At 41.0% G+C, this 18,697-nt stretch overlaps 1 protein-coding gene across 4 annotated transcripts in view; it reads left to right on the top strand.

Annotated features, from left to right (window-relative positions):
• The window catches only part of GALK2 (galactokinase 2), a 197,387-nt gene that overhangs the window by 119,730 nt on the left and 58,960 nt on the right, over positions 1-18,697 (top strand). For all 4 annotated transcript variants that reach the window (XM_060174638.1, XM_060174640.1, XM_007517331.3 and 1 more), the window contains 3 exons: positions 1,315-1,413; positions 3,115-3,267; positions 17,414-17,624. In XM_060174638.1, the coding sequence (XP_060030621.1) occupies positions 1,315-1,413; positions 3,115-3,267; positions 17,414-17,624 (463 nt within the window). The remainder of the gene's footprint in view (positions 1-1,314; positions 1,414-3,114; positions 3,268-17,413; positions 17,625-18,697) is intronic.

The raw sequence follows: 18,697 nt of genomic DNA on the forward strand, positions 1-18,697 counted from the left end.
AGAAGCAATTACAGGAACCAGAACTCTCACCTTCTGCACCCCAAAAAGAATTTTAATTCATACTCCCAGTGGGGGAGAAATGATAGTGGGAAGATGACCAGAGGGTTCTGAGTGCCAACTCCATCAGGATCTCGACAGAGAAGAGGAAAATGGGAGGGACATTTTGATGTAATAATAGGTACAGATGTGACTTGGGAAAGAAGAGAAGACGGGACCATGGGGGGGGGAGTGGCAAATATATACAAATATAGACAGATAGCTGTAGAAATAATAGTTAACCATTACCTACAACCTTAAGAGAGCTGCTATAGCTTACAGTGGAGGGATTGAGGATTCAGAACTCTGGTGGTGGGAATGGTGTGGAGTTATACCCCTGTTATTTTGTAATTATCTTGTAAATCAGTATTAAATCACTAATAAAAATGGTTTTAATAAATAATACACCATCTGCAAGTAACAATTTAATTTCTTCATTTCCAATATGAACTCTTGGTTGCTTTTTTTTTTACCTGGTTGCACTCACAAGGAATTCTAGGACTGTGTTGAGAAAGAGCCACAGAGGATTCTTAAACAGATATTCTGACATTTCCAGTTTGGATTAGAACTGTGTTTTTTGTATTGGACTGCTTCATTTTGCTTGGAGGGTAGTGTGTCTGGTGAGGTGATGCTCATTTTGACTCTTGTTTTTCAAGGGAATGTCAGAGAGATAAGATATCTTTAAGACTGGAAAATAAAATTGAGTGACTTCAGCTTGGCTATGGGGACACTGGAAGAATCCACTGCTGGGAGACAGAGATAGCTAAGATGGAAATGAATGAATGCCAGTGTGAGACTTTTGGTGATAATGCTGTAGAGAGGAATGCAACAAATAGAGAAACTTCTTGCCTTGTGGAGCCATTCAGGACTAGAAAAATCTCAATGTTAGTTTTTTTTTAAACAAGATTTTTTTTTTTTACAGTTTATTTGTTAATTTGGTAGAGACAGAAATCAAGAGGGAAGGGAGAGATAGAGAGAGAAAAGAGAGACATCTGCAGCTCTGCTTCACCACTTGAAAAGCTTCTTCCCTACAGGCACAGACCAGGGACTTGAACCTGGGTCCTTGTGCATTATAATTTGTGCACTGAATCATGTGCGACACTGCCCAAACTCTTCAAGAGTAGTCTTTAGAATCATTATTAACACAGTACTCCAGTTACTGTCCTATCACCAGAGTTGGCACCAGATTCGTATCTATCACTCATGCTTGAAATAAGAAATGAATAAGAAATATATGATGAGTGTATTCACAATGCAAATCAACCTTTACTTTTCCAGGTGGAGCTTGCAGAAATCTGCGCCAAGAGTGAGCGTTACATTGGCACTGAAGGAGGAGGGATGGACCAGTCCATATCATTTCTTGCAGAAGAAGGAACTGTAGGTGTCAGTAGGCTCTACTGAGATAACAATTAGGGGAAATACCCCTGAAGTCTTGGTGCTAGGCAGCTTATTCTACAAGGTTTCATGTAGGGTGGTATGTTTTAGCTGCTTTGGAATTCAAGTTACCACTGGCTCACATGTTCTGTTTTGTGTTAATTGCCTCTTCCTAAAACTTCCAGAATCTTACCTCAAATCTTTATTTACTTATTTTTTTGTCCTGCCTAGTTTCCTACTCCCTCCACCTCTCATTTCTCTTCATTGTTGAGATTTCTCAATTCCCAAGTTATTGGGACCAAATTCCCTGCTTTTATCCCAAATCTCTTCATCTCATGACATTTTCATAAGCTCTCCTTGGTCTGAAACCCAAATGTTAGCTTTATCACCGCATATATTCACAACCCCTCTTTTTATAATTTACTCTCTGGTATCATTTTTCTCTGTCAACATTTTTGGGGCTTCTGTGGTGAAAAAAAGGATGTTGACAGTAAGCCAGGAACGAATTCCTTAGCTGGATACTACTTCCGTTTGGCTATCGACTCTAGCAGACTGAGCAGAGGCCTGACAGTTGTTTCCCTCAAACTGTCCATCTTCAGAATTGAAACAGGCGCACCTTGACTACCTTTTCTTCATTTTCCATCAGATTCCTATAGGCTCGGTAATTTTCCAAGAATACCTGGATTTCTTATGATCAAGACTATTTCTTGATGATCTTCTTAACCTGAAGACACAAGGCATGAGAAAATTTGGTTAACTGCTAAGAAAATATTTCAGGTGTTTTGGATGAGATTGACAAGCTGACATAATGGCAGGAGTCCTGATGTTAATATAACTTAGCTATAGAATCAGAACAAAGTTCAAATTTTGAGGGTTTGCAAAATACTTCACGAGCTGACTCCTCTGTTTTCTCTTCCCTTGTAATGTCTCACCACTCCTCAGCGCTAGGGCTCCAAGCACCAGCCAAATTTTAATTAAAAATGTTTATTTGTTTATTTATTATGATTAGAGAGATAATGATTGAGGAGGGAGAACAAGATAGAATAGTGGTGGGGAAAAGGAGTGAGTCCAGAACACTGGTCGACTCTGGTATAAGTTCTAGCTGGAGGATTGAATCTGCAGCCTCTGTGACCTCAGGCATACAAGTTGGTGTGCTAAGAGGCTGAGGTGTCTCCCTGGTCCTCCCAGCCAAAGTTTAATACCCAAAGTTCTATCAACAACCTACTTTGCTTTTCATGCTGAGGACAATGAAGAACTTACATAAGCCTTCACTGTCCTCAGCATCCTCTTGAGGGAAAGATACTTTCGGTCTGCCCTACTCTTGCTCATTTAAGACTGAGTTGAGATGCCTTACCTTTTTTTCAAGGATCTTATGGCAGACATTATCTGCTCAGAGTGTTTTCACTTAGTATCTGTCTAGTGAGTCCAGTGCTTTGCTCTCATTGTAATAGTTGTGACCTGGAAGTGTGTGTTCACTTGGTTTTCTCCCCCACTAAAGGGAAGAAAGGGCTGGGGAATTGTCTGTCTTCTTCAGTATTGTATCTCCAGTGTCTAGTACCATGCCTGGCAGTGAGTGAATAATATTTGAATGAATGAATGCATTTTTGAGGTTGTTTTTTTTCTAAGATAAGAAAGTGCAGAGATAATCCAATACTCTCTGAATTGTAATACATTGCATCTCACCTGTCATTTCTCTTCTTGTAGGCCAAGTTGATAGAATTTAGTCCTCTGAGGGCAACCGATGTGAAACTCCCAAGTGGAGCCGTGTTTGTGATTGCCAACAGCTGTGTGGAAATGAATAAGGCAGCAACTTCCCACTTCAATGTCAGAGTGATGGAATGTCGGCTGGCTGCAAAGGTAATGAGCTTGGCAAACCAGTGAAACCAGAAGCAAGCCTTCTCTTGTCCATTTTCTCTTTATTCCATGTTAAATTTGTCTGCTTACATTATGACTTCAGTAATGTTCTAATAGAAGGTCTTTGGGAAGAAAAATAAAATTTGAAATGCAAAAGATAAATAAACCTGACAGTGTTCGCTGCAACTCCAATCTATCTGGAAGCCATATGAACTTCATAGTTGACTCTTTTATGATGGAGTTAGGGTGAAGAGAACAGTCTACATTTGTGAAGCACAGGACTGTGGGTAGAGGGAGATAGTTGGAGACAGTTGATGGGAAGGTACCACTGCTGGTCTTGTTTCCTCAACAAAAATTATGAAAACCCCAACTCCTAGTTGTTATAGGTGCAGCAAGTTTTTTCTGGGCAATCACTGGCCAGTCTGAAAACAAAGGCTTGGTATTATCCCCTGTATCCAGAAAACTGCTGCGTACTGTCTAGGGAAAGAAACTATCCCACAATGACCTTGGGTCCATACTCCCAGAGGGATAAAGAATAGGAAAACTATCAGGGGAGGGGATGGGATAGGGAGATCTGGTGGTGGGAATTGTGTGGAGTTGTACCCTTCTTATCCTATGGTTTTGTCAGTGTTTCCTTTTTATAAATAATAAAAATTAAAATAAAAAAGAAAGGGAGTCATAGTTAAACTTTGAATCTACTTAGGAAGTAGGATCAAATTTGTATACCTGACAGCATGGAGATAAATGCACAAAGAGACAGGGCATAAGAATAGAGAGTCAAGAGTAAAAATCAAAAGGGCTATGAACTAGGAAATGGTGCAGAAAGTGATACAACTTAAATGTGATGGCTGACTCCAAGTGACACATGGTCTAACTGACTGTAACATTGGAGAGAACTGAGTTTGGGACCTAAGGGAATGAAGTCCGGATCAGGAGTTCAATACTTATCTCCTAATCATTCTTCAAGTGGCAGTTAGAATCCAGGTTGAAAACTTTAAATCTGATCAGGAAACTTTCTTGCTGAATGCCTTTCAAAAACTTTTCATTTCCTTGGGGAAAAGCCCTGTAAGATCTGATGCCTGTGCATCACGTTCTCATCCTCTCTCACCATCCGCCACCCTCTGCACATTCCGGCCATGCACGATGCTCATTCTTACTCACGGACTTTACACATGCCCAGAGTTTTCTTCCCCCAATACTCTTTCAAGTCTCAGCTTAAATGTCTCTCAGGAAATCTCTGGCTCCTTACCACAAGCTAAGTTACAACCCCCTTCTCACTTCACAGCACTTATACTTTCTTTTTTTCTTTTCCCTTTTGTTGCCCTTGCTGTTTTTTCACTGTTGTAGTAGTTATTGTTGTAGTTATTGATCTCATCATTGTTAGATAGGACAGAGAGAAATGGAGAGAGGAGGGGAAGGCAGAGAGGGGGAGAGAAAGACACCTGCAGACTTGCTTCACCGCCTGAAGTAATTCCCCTGCAGGTGGGGAGCCGGGGGCTCGAACCAGGATCCTGATGCCAGTCCTTGCGATTTGCTTAAAGCACTTATACTTCCTTATATCTGGTACTTGCCACAATTGTAGAGTTGTCACCTTTGTCTAATTCAACCACCTGAGAGCCAATACTGTGAACATCTTGTTAACTAACTCATGTCCCTAATGCCTGCCATAGTCTTTAGGCTGAAACTTTTGTTGAAGATACACTCCTAGTGTTACCTGCCCTGTCCTGTTTCTTTTGTTCAACCTCACAGTTTTGCAGAGTGCTTACTGTGTTTCCAAGCACTGAACTAGCTACCAGTAGACATACAAAATGCAGACATCCCTTATGACTTCTAGTTTCAATCTGTGCTCTCATTCCCTCTAAACTTGTGAAATTAAGAAGAGCAGATACTTTTATGAGTCAGAAAAATGAAAGTTTTTTCCTCTGAGAAATTTGTGGTTAAATATACATATACATACATATATATATTAAATTTCTTTATTAGGGATTAATGTTTTACAGTTGATAGTAAGTACAATAGTTTGTACATGCAGAACATTTCTCACTCTTCCACATAACAATACAACCCCCACTAAGTCCTCTGTCATCGTTTTCCAGGACCTGTGCTCTCTCCGACTACCACCCCAGAGTCTTTTACTTTGGTGCAATACACCAATATATATCTTGTTTAAGATTCACGATTACATGGTCTAGATTTGGAACTAACTCATACACTTTCTGAAAAAGTATAAAAGAAATATTTCAATACAAGCTCTTCACAAAATCTAGTCAGTACTTATATGAGGAAGCATGGGACTTTTCAATATCAATTTCAGTGAATTTATTTTTCTTTAGGACAAGCTTCCTCTTTCAGGAGTTGGAAGAAATGAGTGTCTTATTTATTTGCAGACTTATTCTTGTTGACTTTTAATCTTGAGGTTGATGAGTAAGTGTTACCTTCCTGAGGGGACCTCAGACATATACAACATTGTTTTTAAGGTTTCATAACAAAATCAAATCTCCTCTCTGAGATCCATCTGTGAGGTGAAACAAGCATGAGGCATGTGAAGTAGGTTCAGGTTGTGACTGTAGGTTCAGGTTGTGACTGTCCTGTGAAGGATAACACTGTGGTGCCAGGGCTCTTTAGGGAAAACTGTCAGACTGTTTGTCTGTGGGGTGTCTTCTGAGAACTAGCTGGAAAGAGATGATTTCTTCTGGAATTAATAGTAGCTTCTTCTTCTTCTAGCGTTTGCCCTTCTTCCATAGCCAGTCAACAGCGTCAGGTTGAAAGCTGTCAGGAGCTGCTTGTTGCTGGCTTTGAAAGTGACTGGGATCCATGTGGCTAAAGACATTAATCTACTGCAGAATCTCCTGTTCTTGAAGCTGTCTTCTGAATTTAACTGTCCAACTTTGTATACATGTTAAGAGTTAACATGATCAGTACAATTGCTATCTGAAGTATTTATTTATTTATTTATTTATTTATTTATTTATTTTGCTACCAGGGTTATTGCTGGAGCTCACTGCCAGCTCCTGGCAGACATTTTTTTTTCCTTCTTTCTACTTTATTTTTATTTGACAAGACAGAGAGAAATTGAGAGGGAAGGGAAGACAGAGAGGGAGAGAGAAAGACACCTGCAGACCTGCTTCACCACTCATGAAATGTCCTGCCTGTAGGTGGAGAGTGGGGGATTGAATCTGGGTCTTTGAGCATGTTGATATGTGTGCTTAACTGCCCTGCCCCGTAAAATAGCTATCTGAGTCCAGCTTTTGACACACAGTCTTCCCAACTGGTACAGATAAACAAATGGCTTTAATTACTCTCAATTTTTCTCACTTTTCGAAATTTACCAAGATAGAACAATGGAAGTTGGGGCTCATGAGCTCGGTTCTCTGTGACAGTGCCCGTTTTGCCACATGCCTGACCCAGGTTCAAGGACCTTCCCCCCACCCCAACTACCACAAATTAGGAAGACTAAAACACTGGCCACTTCTCAACAACTACTTCCCGTCCCCGCTAGGGTTATCTTTTTTAAAAAAATTTATTTATTTATTAGTGATTTAATAATGATCATCAACATTGTGGGGGTACAATTCCACACAGTTCCCACCACCAGAGTTCCGTATCCCATCCCCTCCATTGGAAGCTTTCCTATTCTTTATCCCTCTGAGAGTATGGACCAAAGATCTTTATAGGGTGCAGAAGGTAGGAGGTCTGGCTTCTGTAATGGCTTCTCCACTGTACGTGGGCATTGACAGTTTGATCCTTACCCCCGGCCTATTTCTCTCTTACCCAAGCTCCACTAGGGTTATCTTCTCACTGGGACATTTTTTCAGTATGACTCCACCATTCTGGTGGCCTTTTTTTTTTTTTTCTTTTTAATAGAGAGATAGGCAGAAAGAAGGAGAGATTCCTGCAGTACTATTCCATTGCTTGCTGGTGGGTGTGGAGCCTTGAGCCTGGGTCCTGGGGCACACAGTGTGTACACTCCACTGGGTGAGCCACTGCCTCTTTCCATCTGAAGTAACACTCCATTGATGATGATGATGGTGGTGGGAGAATAAAGAAAGGAAGGAAAAGGAAAAGAAAAAAAATCAGAAGAGGTCTTTCTAGAGCTAAAGTTTTCTAAACCATATTGCTGTAAATGACCAGAATTCAAGTAGGGTTCCAGCCTTCATTTCCATCAACATGTGAATGGACTTAATTTTTGTTTGGAAGTCAGGAAATGAACTTCCCTATACAAAGATAAAGAACCTTATCTCAATATGGATAAACTACTTTCAGACACTCAAATATCCTGTCAGTAGAGTAAGGACTAACCAGGTTACTTTTGAAAACAAGACTGATTAGTTAGAGCCCCATGTAGCAAAACCGTAATGAGTAACAATTGTTTTTCCTTTTCCTCCTCTCAGTTGTTAAAACCTAGTAACTTGTATTTACAGAGCACAGTAAGCTGACTTTTCTGTTTCATTTTAATGTTGAGAGTTTCTTGTATTCTCAAGTTTCCATTCTTTTTCTATCTTCCTTCCCCACCTCTTTCCAATAGCTTTCAGAAACTAACTGATGAAGATTCATTAAGATTCAGAGCCTTGTAGAGTTATTTGAACTAAAATTAAAAACATTTCAAAGCAAACTCAATAGAGATTTATAATTATTACAGTACTTGCGTAAATGATACTTTTAAGTATAGCACATTTGTATGTTCTTAAATTAAGAGGCTAGAAAGCTTTAGTGAGCACAGCATTTTTCATACTTTGCATATACCCAGAGCTTAAAGTTTTCCATAAATTGTAATGTCTATAAAAGGGAACATCCCTCCCCTCTTAATTTATTGAGAGGGGCAAACTGTGGTATGTCAATGATAAGTGTTATGGGAAGTCAAAAAGGGATGAGAAATTGGACTGTTTTGCGTTCCCTGAGCAACTTGTGGCAACATGTGAAGCAATGAAAGAGAGAGTTTCATGTGGTCCTCTTGACACTTCAAGGGAGATTTACAGGGATTCTTTACAGAGCTATCAGATCAGGGACCATCACTCACACAGTACATATATAGCTTCTGCCACTTATGGTCAACATGGAACTCATTCTTTGTCTGGTTGTAGAATGTGAGGAGAAGTGGGCATAATATGCTGAGGGCATTGGCTGTTTCCTTGAATGTGAGTGCAGGAAAAAAAAATCCCCAAGAATGTGACCGATTTCACTCTGCCTGTCAAGACAGTAGCACACACTCTGCCAACCCTTCCTTGTGTAGTCTTGAGAGACTGGAGAGTCCAGGCTGCAGGGCAGAGGGCACACATCCTGGGGAATAAGGTTGACGTGTTTAGTGGAACCAGATTGCAGCAGGGTGTGGGTCTAATGTGTGTTTGAGCATGGATGGTTGATCCCCCAGAAGCTCGTCTATCAGACTTCCCAACAGGCCAGGCGGGACTGGCTTGTTCCCCCAAGGAACTCTGACAGCAGGGTTTTCAGTGTTGTGCCAAGTATCAGTCAGGCTTGGTTCTGGAAGCAGTGGGAAGCCACTAATTTTTGTTAGCAAGGTATCTGGCAGCAGGAACTTTTGCCTCGGTTGGAAAGAAATGAGTGTCAGTGAGGATGGATAAAAAGGGGAGGGGCAACAGAAAAACTGTAACTGGACCTATTAAAGGGTTGGTAGTAGACTCTTTGTGATGAGGTTTATTTTTATTATTTTTTTGCGTGACCACCCTCCCCATTCCCATTACGTTAAGTGTCCTTTTATATGTTCTTACCACATCCTGTACTTTTCCATTATAGCAGTTTATCACAATTGAGTTGAGTTATTCACTGTGTAATTCTTACTAACTTCTGTTTCCTTGGGTTGACCGTGAGCTCCAGGAGGTCAGGAGTCATGCGTGTCTTAGTCACTGCTATCTGCCGAGAGCCTGGCTCATAGTAAGTTCTCAGCAAACACTCATTACACGTACATGTAGGTGAATGAAGGCAACATGTTTAGTTGATAAGGGCTGCAGACTTAAGCTGGAATGGTATGTGAAAAGCGTAGTCCTGCTACTGATAGGTTGGAGAATTTGGGATGGCGGGTGATTGGAATGTGGGAGGTGATGGCATTTCCCCATGGAAATTTCTATAAGTGGTTAGAAATTTGAGCTTAGAATGTATCTCTTTGTTAAGGCTACTGGACTGCAGAGTCATTTGTTTTGAGATAGTAGTAGAAGCCAAAAGTGACGTTCAGTTTGCCAAGGGAAAGGTCGTGATCAGAGATGAGAAATGTCAGGGGTTAAATTTAGGAAATGACTCTAAATAATGTAAGGAGGAAATGGAGTCATGGAAGGAATTGGTGTTAAGGACCAGAGAGACTAGAAGAAAAACAGGGAACTTTAGTGCTTCAGAAGCCATTTGATAGCTGGGCATTTGAAGACTACCCAACTGGCAGCTACTATAGAATGCCAGAAGTCATTAATTGACTAAGAATTAGGAGGCCTGAGAAGAATCCAGTGGATTCAGAAATGTTTGAGAGATAAGGAAGGACCTTGGGGAGGCTGTATTCAAGATCACAGTGTGGTTGGTGAAGACGTGGAAGTGGTGATAATAGGCAGCTGTTTCTAGTTGTTAGATTGTGAAAGAGAGTGTGGAATGAATGACAATAACTTTAGGCATAAGGGGTTTTAACACAGGAAACATTTGGATGTGTTTCATGGCATGGGAAATGTATCCAGAGGGATAAAGGTAGTTAGAGAGGCAGGAATATATGAGGTGGGAAGGAAATGGCCCTTAATAGAGGACCTTGTTCGGACCAGGCACACGTTGATGGGTTCTCTCTCTCTCTCTCTAGTGATTTCATATTGAGTTATAAAATTACAAGACAACAAGGATACAGCTCCACATTATTCTCACCTATAAAGTTCTGGATCCCCAGTCCCTCCGTTGGAAGCTACAGTAGTTCTCCCAAGGTAGCAGATATGGGTTGACTATTATTTCTACAACTATATTCTGTCTATATTTGTATATATTTGGCCCTTTTAAAAAATGTTTTTTAAATATTTTATTTACTTATGAAGAAGATAGGAGGAGAGAGAGAGAGAGAGATTGAGAATCAGACATCACTCAGGTACATGTGCTGCCAGGGACTGAACTCAAGACTTCAATACTTGAAGTGCTTTATCCACTGCACTCTCTCTTGGACCATGCCTCCCCTCCCCCTTTTAAGGTACCATCTTCTCTTCCTTTCCAAGTCACACATACTCCTGTACTTTATCCAAATGTCTCTTTTCCTGCTTCCCCTTCTCTCTCTGGTTCCTGATAGAGCTGGAAGTCCAGAACCCTCTGATCATCTTCCCTCTATCATTCCTCTCCCACTGGGAGTATGGATCAAAATTATTTTGGGGATGCAGAAGGTGGGAGTTCTGTAATTTATGTAATTGCATCTTCACTGGACATGATCATTGACAGTTTGATTCATACCCTCAGCCTGTTTCTGTCTTTCCCTAGTGTGGCAGAACCATGAGGTTCCAAGACACCTTAGTGAGGTTATCTGCCCAGGGAAGTCAGGATGGAATCATGATAGCATCTGTAATTTGGTGGCTGAAGTGGCAAGATACAAAGCAGGACAAAATGATTAATGAACAGGAACCAATCAGTAGGAACAGAGAAGATGGCAATAAGGATCTTAGGGTGGAAAGAAGCTTGGAAGTCCATTCTAGGCATGTTCCAAGGGACTCACAATTATCATAGTTTTTGCTTGAGTTTGATAAATAACATGAAGTTGGACAAAACTATTGTCTGAGAAGATGGTATCAGGGTAGAGAAAAGGGCTAGAAAGCTGGATTAGGGTAGAGAGTAGCTCCCATTCTTGAAAAAAATCTATGAAAAAAATTAACTTTTTACCCCATCCACCTGATCCAAGGTCCATATATTTATTTATTTTTAAGGAGAAAGAGGAGTCTCTCTCTCTCTTTCTCTTAAATATTTTATTTATTTATTAATGAGAAATATAGGAGGAGAGAAAGAACCAGACATCACTCTGATATGTGCTGCCAGGGATTGAACTCAAGACCTCATGCTTGAGAGTCTGATGCTTTAGCCACTATGCCACCTCCCGGACCACTATATATATATATATATTTAGCACAAGAGCCTGTGTAACTTCTGAGTCCCTGTTGGTCTGAGCTCACAGTTTATGGCCACAGCTGGGAACATTGCAGGTGCACTCATTTCAGGACCAGTCTTCCTTGAGTGTCAGGACAGGATGACCCAGCCTCTCTTTAGAGACTGGGGCAGTGATGGGTATTTTCTTATTGTCTTATTTAATCTTCATGGTATGTTAGTGAAGTAAGTATTAAGTGCTTCACTTCACATACTGGGTGTTTTAGTCCACAGTAGATTGTGACGTGTTCTCCAAATCAGTGAAGAAGTCCAGGAAAATGCTATTTTCCTTCCTGTCGCTCAGGAGTTAGCTGTGATCAAGACCCAGAACACAAAGCATGGAGATGCCTGGGAAAAGAAGAGCCTGTGCTGAGGGTTGTAGAAGACCCGTTATGCACAGTTGTGCAGAGTTCTTCAGGTGTGTTGTGACCTGCAAACCAGTTGGAAGACACAGACAGTGGAGATGACTAACACTAAAGAAGATCAAGAAAGTGACTGTGTTCATGATGGTTCTGTGTGGACCATAAGACACAAAAGTCACCAGTTGCTGCGGGTTACTGTGGATAGGCTGTGCATAACTGAAAGGGAAGTTACACAAAACCAACCAACCAAATCAATGAAAACATCCACAACAGAAACAGTTGTGTGTGCTCCCATTTGTGTCAGTCTACATGTGTGTAGGTGTGAATAAGAAACCGGTGGTTCAGGTAAAGGTTAGTGTTATCCAAGTGGGATGATTACAGATGATTTGGTTAATTTTTTTTCAGTCTTCCAGCTTTTATGTCTTTTTGAAGTTTTACAAATAAATAAACTCATGTGGTGTATATAACCCGAAACAACAGCAATGGAGCTGCTTTTGTGGTGTAGAAAACAGCTTGTTGAGTGAATTATTGTTTTTAGAGTTAACTCAGATATAAGGTGAGAAATCTTTGGCTCTTCTGAAATGACAAGCAGACTTGGTACTTTATCCAGTGATTTGCTAATGCTTCTAATTGCAGTGAAAAAGTCAGACAGGTGGATTCTTACTCACAGGTTCCTGAGGTAGGGTCTTTACCTCAGCACTAGCCCTACTAACTCTTTCAGACTGAGGACATTTTATACCTTCAGGAAAGCTCAGTTTGTATCTAGGAAGTACTGGAGAGAGATACCCTTGGAAGAAGTTCTCACCCAAGACTTTGACTAGTGATTGTGGCTTTATTCAGGTTCTTCTCCAGATACAAGTAAAGTTTATACAGTTCAGGTCTCAGAGGGTCTGCAGGCTCAACCTTGCTTGCCCACATCAAAGCTCCTTGTATTGTGTCTCCTTACTTTTAAAAATATGATTTTATTAGTTATTTAATAATGATTTGCCAAATTATCAGAGTATACCCCCCCCCAGTCACTAGAGTTCTCACAAAGTTCTCACAAAGAGACAATTTGCCCCCCCCAATCTTAGGTGTTTCAATAACTTATATTCCATACATGACTGAAATCATCCAGTAGCTGTCTCTCACTTCCTTCCTTACTTTACTAAGTATAATTACCAACAGTTCCATCTTTTCCTGACAGATATAATAGCGTTTTAAATTGCAGAGTGGTATTTCATTGAGTATATATCACAGAATCTATTCAGTCATGTGTCAATGAGCATTTATGTTAAGCATTCCTTGGCTATTGTGAATAATGCAGCTATGAATATAGGGGTGTACATATCTCTTCAAATGAGTGTTTCCATGCTTTTTGGATATACGCTTATGAGTTGTATTGCTGAATCATAAGGTATTTCCATGTTTATTTGTCTAAGCTATTGTCTCCCTTTTTACTCCTTTAGACTGTGCTTCTTTCTTTTTTAAATCACTTTTTGAAGAAATGTTGATTTACAGAACTGTTTTTATCAGGTATACAGTTGTAGAACTGATCAAGATGAACCCTCCAAGATCAGTGTCATCCTCCTCCACTGTAGGGCACTGGATTCCCATATCCTCCTTAATAGTGCTCCTTAGAATCATTTTCCCCACTAAGTCCTTTTTTCAGAGCCTGCTTCTGAGAGAAACCAGCCCAGGACAGGGGTCCTGCTCGCGAGAGCTGCCTCCTTCTAGAACCGTGTTCTGAACACCTGTCCCCAGAGCAAGGAACAGACTCGAGAACTTCCCAACAGTAATATCTGACAAGAAATCTTAATGTTTGCGGGGAAAGCATAAAAGGCAAATGTGGGCAGAGACTAGCTTTCCCTTATTTCCCTATTGTGCTCCCGGATGAGGAGTCTGAGGTGAAATGACCCATAGCCCTGACTCACAGCCCTGCTTTTCGAATGTGAAGTAGGCTAGTCATCAGGGCCACAAGTGGCAAATTCCCTCATGAAGCTCTGTCTTTGAGTTACAGTAATTTTACCCACCCATTCCCCTCATCTGCAAGTCATCTTTCAGTTTCCTGAGCCAAATTTCAAAGGGCTTAAAGCGGCTTTTCTATTCCAGTCCCACAATGCAGTGCACTATCCCACGACTCATGGCCGTGCAGCTGTCATTGAGGACATGTGGTAGATTTCATCCTTAATTAAAGCACACACCAAATTGGCTGTGTGAACCTTCCAGCTGAGCTGTAAGTGGGCCCAACAGTAGACTGGGCTATTGCTGGAGCAAACGTGAACTTCTGGTCTGCTAGTGCCTCTGTCTGGGAAGAAAAACCACATAGGAAGGGACCTTTGAAAACAACCTTGTGGCCTGCAGGCTTCCCTCACAGACTTTCACCTCACAGATCTCTGACTCATTTTCCTGGGATCAGGTGCCTGAGGCAATGTGACTTGTTCAAGTGAGAACAGAGAGAATTTCAAGATCATTGTTGACAGGTTCATAGGCCCATTTGGGGGTCAGGGGAAGGGTAGTTCTTAGATGTTTTTCCTTTTCCTCTTCCTTTTACTTTAATTTTTGGGGAGGAGAAACCCATCAAAGTTCTTTAAAACCACTGGGACGGGGGTTGGGCGGTAGCACAGCAGATTAAGAGCACATAGAGTGAAGCGCAAGGACCGTAAGGATCCAGGTTCAAGCCCCCGGCTCCCCACCTGCAGGAGAGTCGCTTCACAAGCGGTGAAGCAGGTCTGCTGGTGTCTATCTTTCTCTCCCCTCTCTGTCCCCTCCTCTCTGGATTTCTCTCAGCTCTATCTAGCAACAGCAATGACAACAACAATAATAACAAGGGCAACAAAATGGGGAAAATGGTGTCCAGGAGCAGTGGATTCCTAGTGCAGGACCGAGCTCCAGTGATAACCCTGGAGGCAAAAAAAACCAAACCAAAACAAAACAGAACAGGGAAGGAGGTAGCTAGCGGGAAGGGCTAGAGCATGAAACATTAGCATGGCAGCAGCTGTTTTTGGCCCCAGCACTCTGTGAAGAAAAAAAAAAAAAAGGAGGGTCAAGGACTCCAACAGACAAGGTTCCTGGGTGGTTAGCAAACACACTGCCATCTCCATTTGAAGAGGCTGCAAATGGTTTTGGCCCTGCTATGAGCTTAGCTCAAGGCTCAATACAGGAGAGAGGCTCTGGGTGGCGCTACTCCAATGTTGGCCTCCATCTAATGTACATATTTATACTTCTTTTTTTCACTTTTATTTGCTAGGACAGAGAAACTGAGAAAGGATCTATATATCCCCTCATGAAGCTATACACACACACACACACACACACACACACACACACACACACACACACACACACACACACACACATATAGCGAGAGAGAGATTGAGACCTGCAGAGCTGCTTCACCGCTTGTGGGGCTCGAACCAGGATCCTTGGGCGGGTCCTTGCTCTTCGTGCCATGTGCACTTAACCAGCTGCACTACCGCCCCGTCCCCTGTACATATTCACAATGGTCAGGGGATGCTCTAAAACAAGGACCTTGAACTTGTTCATGAATTCCTTTGTTCCATCCTTACTCTCTTTCCCCCATCCATCTTCCTTCCTTCTTTTCTTCCTTTGCTACCCAGAGCACTGCTCAGCTCTGAGTTATAGTGGTGCTGGGGATTGAAGCTGGGACAGGGCTAGTTTCCAAATTAAAGTTTTTTTTTTCTTTTTTTACTTTTCACAATTTCTACCCCAGCTCCAGATCTCAGACATGTGATGGCCAAGGGGATTTTGTATATGAGTAGCATAGCATAAATAGCACCTCTCTGAGATAGTGCTCTTGGGGAAAGCAGAAATGAATTATAGAACCTGAATTCTCTTTCCAAATTTGTTCCTTATAAGTTAGATGGTTTTGGGTAAACCACTCCCTCTTTTATTTCTTGAGTAAAGTAATACCTATTTAACAGGGATGTTGAAATTAAAAGAAAGAATTTTTTGGGTTTTTTTTTGCAGTTTTCTTTCTTTTTTATTTCTTTATTGGGGAATTAATGTTTTACATTCCACAGTAAATACAATAGATAGTACATGCATAACATTTCGCAGTTTTCCCCATAACAATACAACCCCTACTATGTCATTCATCATCTTTCATGGACCTGTATTCTCCCTCACCCACACACCCACCCCAGAGTCTTTTACTTTGGTGCAATACGCCAATTCCAGTTCAGGTTCTTCTTGTGTAAAAGAAACACATTTTGACCATACAACAATATATAAGTGTTTCTGTCATTCATTTCTTTCTTTCTTTCTTTTTTTTTTTTCCTTCTTTTTTTTTGGTCATCTGATTTTTATCTAAGGTGAATTTAGATTTGCATTTCAGAAAGTGTCAACCTAGGAGATCATCAGCTTTAGTTTTCCTTTTGTAAAATAAAATAGACTGTATATATTTTTCTTTTGCTTTAGGTATGTCTTTTAAGCTTCTCAAGTTATTTTTGGAATACAGATCATGAATGAATGAAATGACTGAACAAATAACTCAACCTATGGTTGTCATGCTAATAAACACTAGATAAATTGCTAAACAAATAGGATAGCTTGTACCTTTACTTTAAAAATGGCACCGTGCCCTATGAAATAATTGAGTGGAAAAATATGCTAGTGTTGCTTTTCCCATTTCTGCCATAAATTCATTAACTCCTTTCAAATATATGAGCTGGAGTTTATAAAAAAGGGAATTACTGCCTATAAGGACTTATGTTGTTAACATTCTTCAGAAGTGAGTGGACCTAAACCAAAACACAATGGTCCTTTGGTAAAACTTGTTTCCTGTTGAGAATAAAGAAAATCAAATCATCAGAATAATAGGATAAATCAGATGCACATTTCCTTGGAAATTACCCCTTCCTCCTCTTGCTTCTTCTTGCTGTTTGTCCTGTCTGTACCTGCTGGCATCACACCCAGGGAATAAACTTTACAAACCCCACTGGGAGGGGTTTTCACTCTTTTTCTCTTCTGAAGATCTCACTGAGCAGTTTGGGGAGGATGAAGGCAACAGTGTGAACTAGCTTTTCCACATTGGACCTGATTACAAAGGTTTGTGGGGGTGTCTCAGGATGTAACTGGAAGCTGAACTCTTTCCTTGAGGGTGGAGAATCATACAACTCTACTACTACCAGCCCCCTAATGAAGTGGTTTTTCATAAGATCACCAATGAGGCTTTCATTTAAAATCTGGGGCTTTGCTCCAAATGCCCAGATACTTAAATTCATTAGCCATTTTCAAAGAGATATGTGGTAAACAGGAAGTGCTTTAATGAAATTGGGCATACAGCACCCACCTCAGAACCCAGGGCACATGAGATTTGAGTAGTTTTCTGCAGACTTTATAGAGAGCAGTATATTAGGGATGAGCTGAATAGGGATAAAAGAACACAATCACTCAAAACAATAGCCTGAGGGAAAGTGGTGTGAGGCAAAAAAAAAGGCAGTGGGGATTAGTTTTTTTTATTGGTTTTTTTTTTTTTTTTTAAGGACAAAGACTTGAATAGACTGTGAGTGTCACACAGGCATGCTTAATTATAAACATCCAAACCCTTGCATTTTTCAAGCAATGGTGGGAAATTTGAATAGATTGAATGGAAAGAAAAGCCAGCCTAAAGTTGAGGTCGCCCAATTAAAGTGTGCATATCAGTTTCTGTAGTGAAAACTGACCACTATCTTGGTTTGAACTTGCAGCTCCTGGCAAAGTACAAAGAATTACAGTGGGATAAAGTACTGCGGCTGGAAGAGGTGCAGACCACACTCCAGGTCAGCCTGGAAGAAATGCTGTTAATTTTAGAGGATGCCCTTCACCCTGAACCCTATAGTCCCGAAGAGGTCTGCAAGTGCCTGGGAATCAGCCTGCAGGAACTCCAGACTCAGATTCTGAGTCCAAACACACAAGATGGTGAGTCTGCTAGAGAAAGTAAGGCCGTGGCTAGTTTGCCTACATTCAACTGGAAAGTTTCCAACCCCTTCATGGCCTTACTGATTTTTACAGCAAGCTTCCAGAAATTTGAAGAACATGTGAGTTTTGACAAAACTGATCTTTCCATCCATTCACCCACAGACATTCTCTGGTCTTCTAAATGCTGGGGAAGTTTGATTAGGGAAAGATGAATAAATTATGTGGTTCCTGCCCTCAGTAAGTTCATGGTTCAGTTCATCATTTTTTTAAAAAAAAAATTTATCTTTATTTATTGGGTAGAAACAGTCAGAGATTGAGAGGGTGGGGGAGATAGAGAGGGAGAGATACAGAGAGACACCTGCAGCCCTGCTTCATCACTTGCAAAGCTTTCCCCCTGCAGGTGGGGACCAGGAGCTTGAATCTGGTCCTTGCGCACTATAACATGTGCACTCAACCAGGTGCGCCACCACCTGGCCCCTCAGTTCACCATTTTAAAATCATTCTTTCCCTATCCATTTTTTTCCTGGTTATTATACAATAATAATAATCTCAATAAAAAGATCCAGGGAAGAGCAGAATTCATAATGGCTGTGGAGTAACACTGTGGAACACCAGAAAGTCTTCACTACTTAGACTGAAGCTTTTGGCCAACTTTAGTGTGAAGAAAAGTCTATAAAAGCCCAAGGCACAGCGTAGAGCTGTGAAATGACTATTACTTTCAGAAGTGATACGTCATGCCGAGCTTCGAGCTTCGAGCTTCGAAAGGCCTAGATCCCCAAAGGCCTTGCTAAATACTTTGTGTGTATGTGCTTTGTGGGCAAGGGGAGTCTTAAGAGAGTGTTTATGGAATGCAGAAGTTCAATAAGTCATTGGATAAGAAGAGCTTCCAAGGACGTCATTTTTATCCTTTGACATAAGGCATAGTCTCATTTCTTTAATTTAGCAAGTGTTTAAGTTTTCAGGGCTGAGTAGTGGTTGCTGGGACACAATGATGAGTGGGACCAGTACTCTAACTGGTAGTGACTCTGAATCTAAGAGGCAGAACCCCACACAACAATTATAGTGAACACTAC

The sequence above is a fragment of the Erinaceus europaeus genome, chromosome 16 (genome assembly GCF_950295315.1).
Source record: "Erinaceus europaeus chromosome 16, mEriEur2.1, whole genome shotgun sequence".
Classification (NCBI taxonomy): Eukaryota; Metazoa; Chordata; class Mammalia; order Eulipotyphla; family Erinaceidae; genus Erinaceus; species Erinaceus europaeus.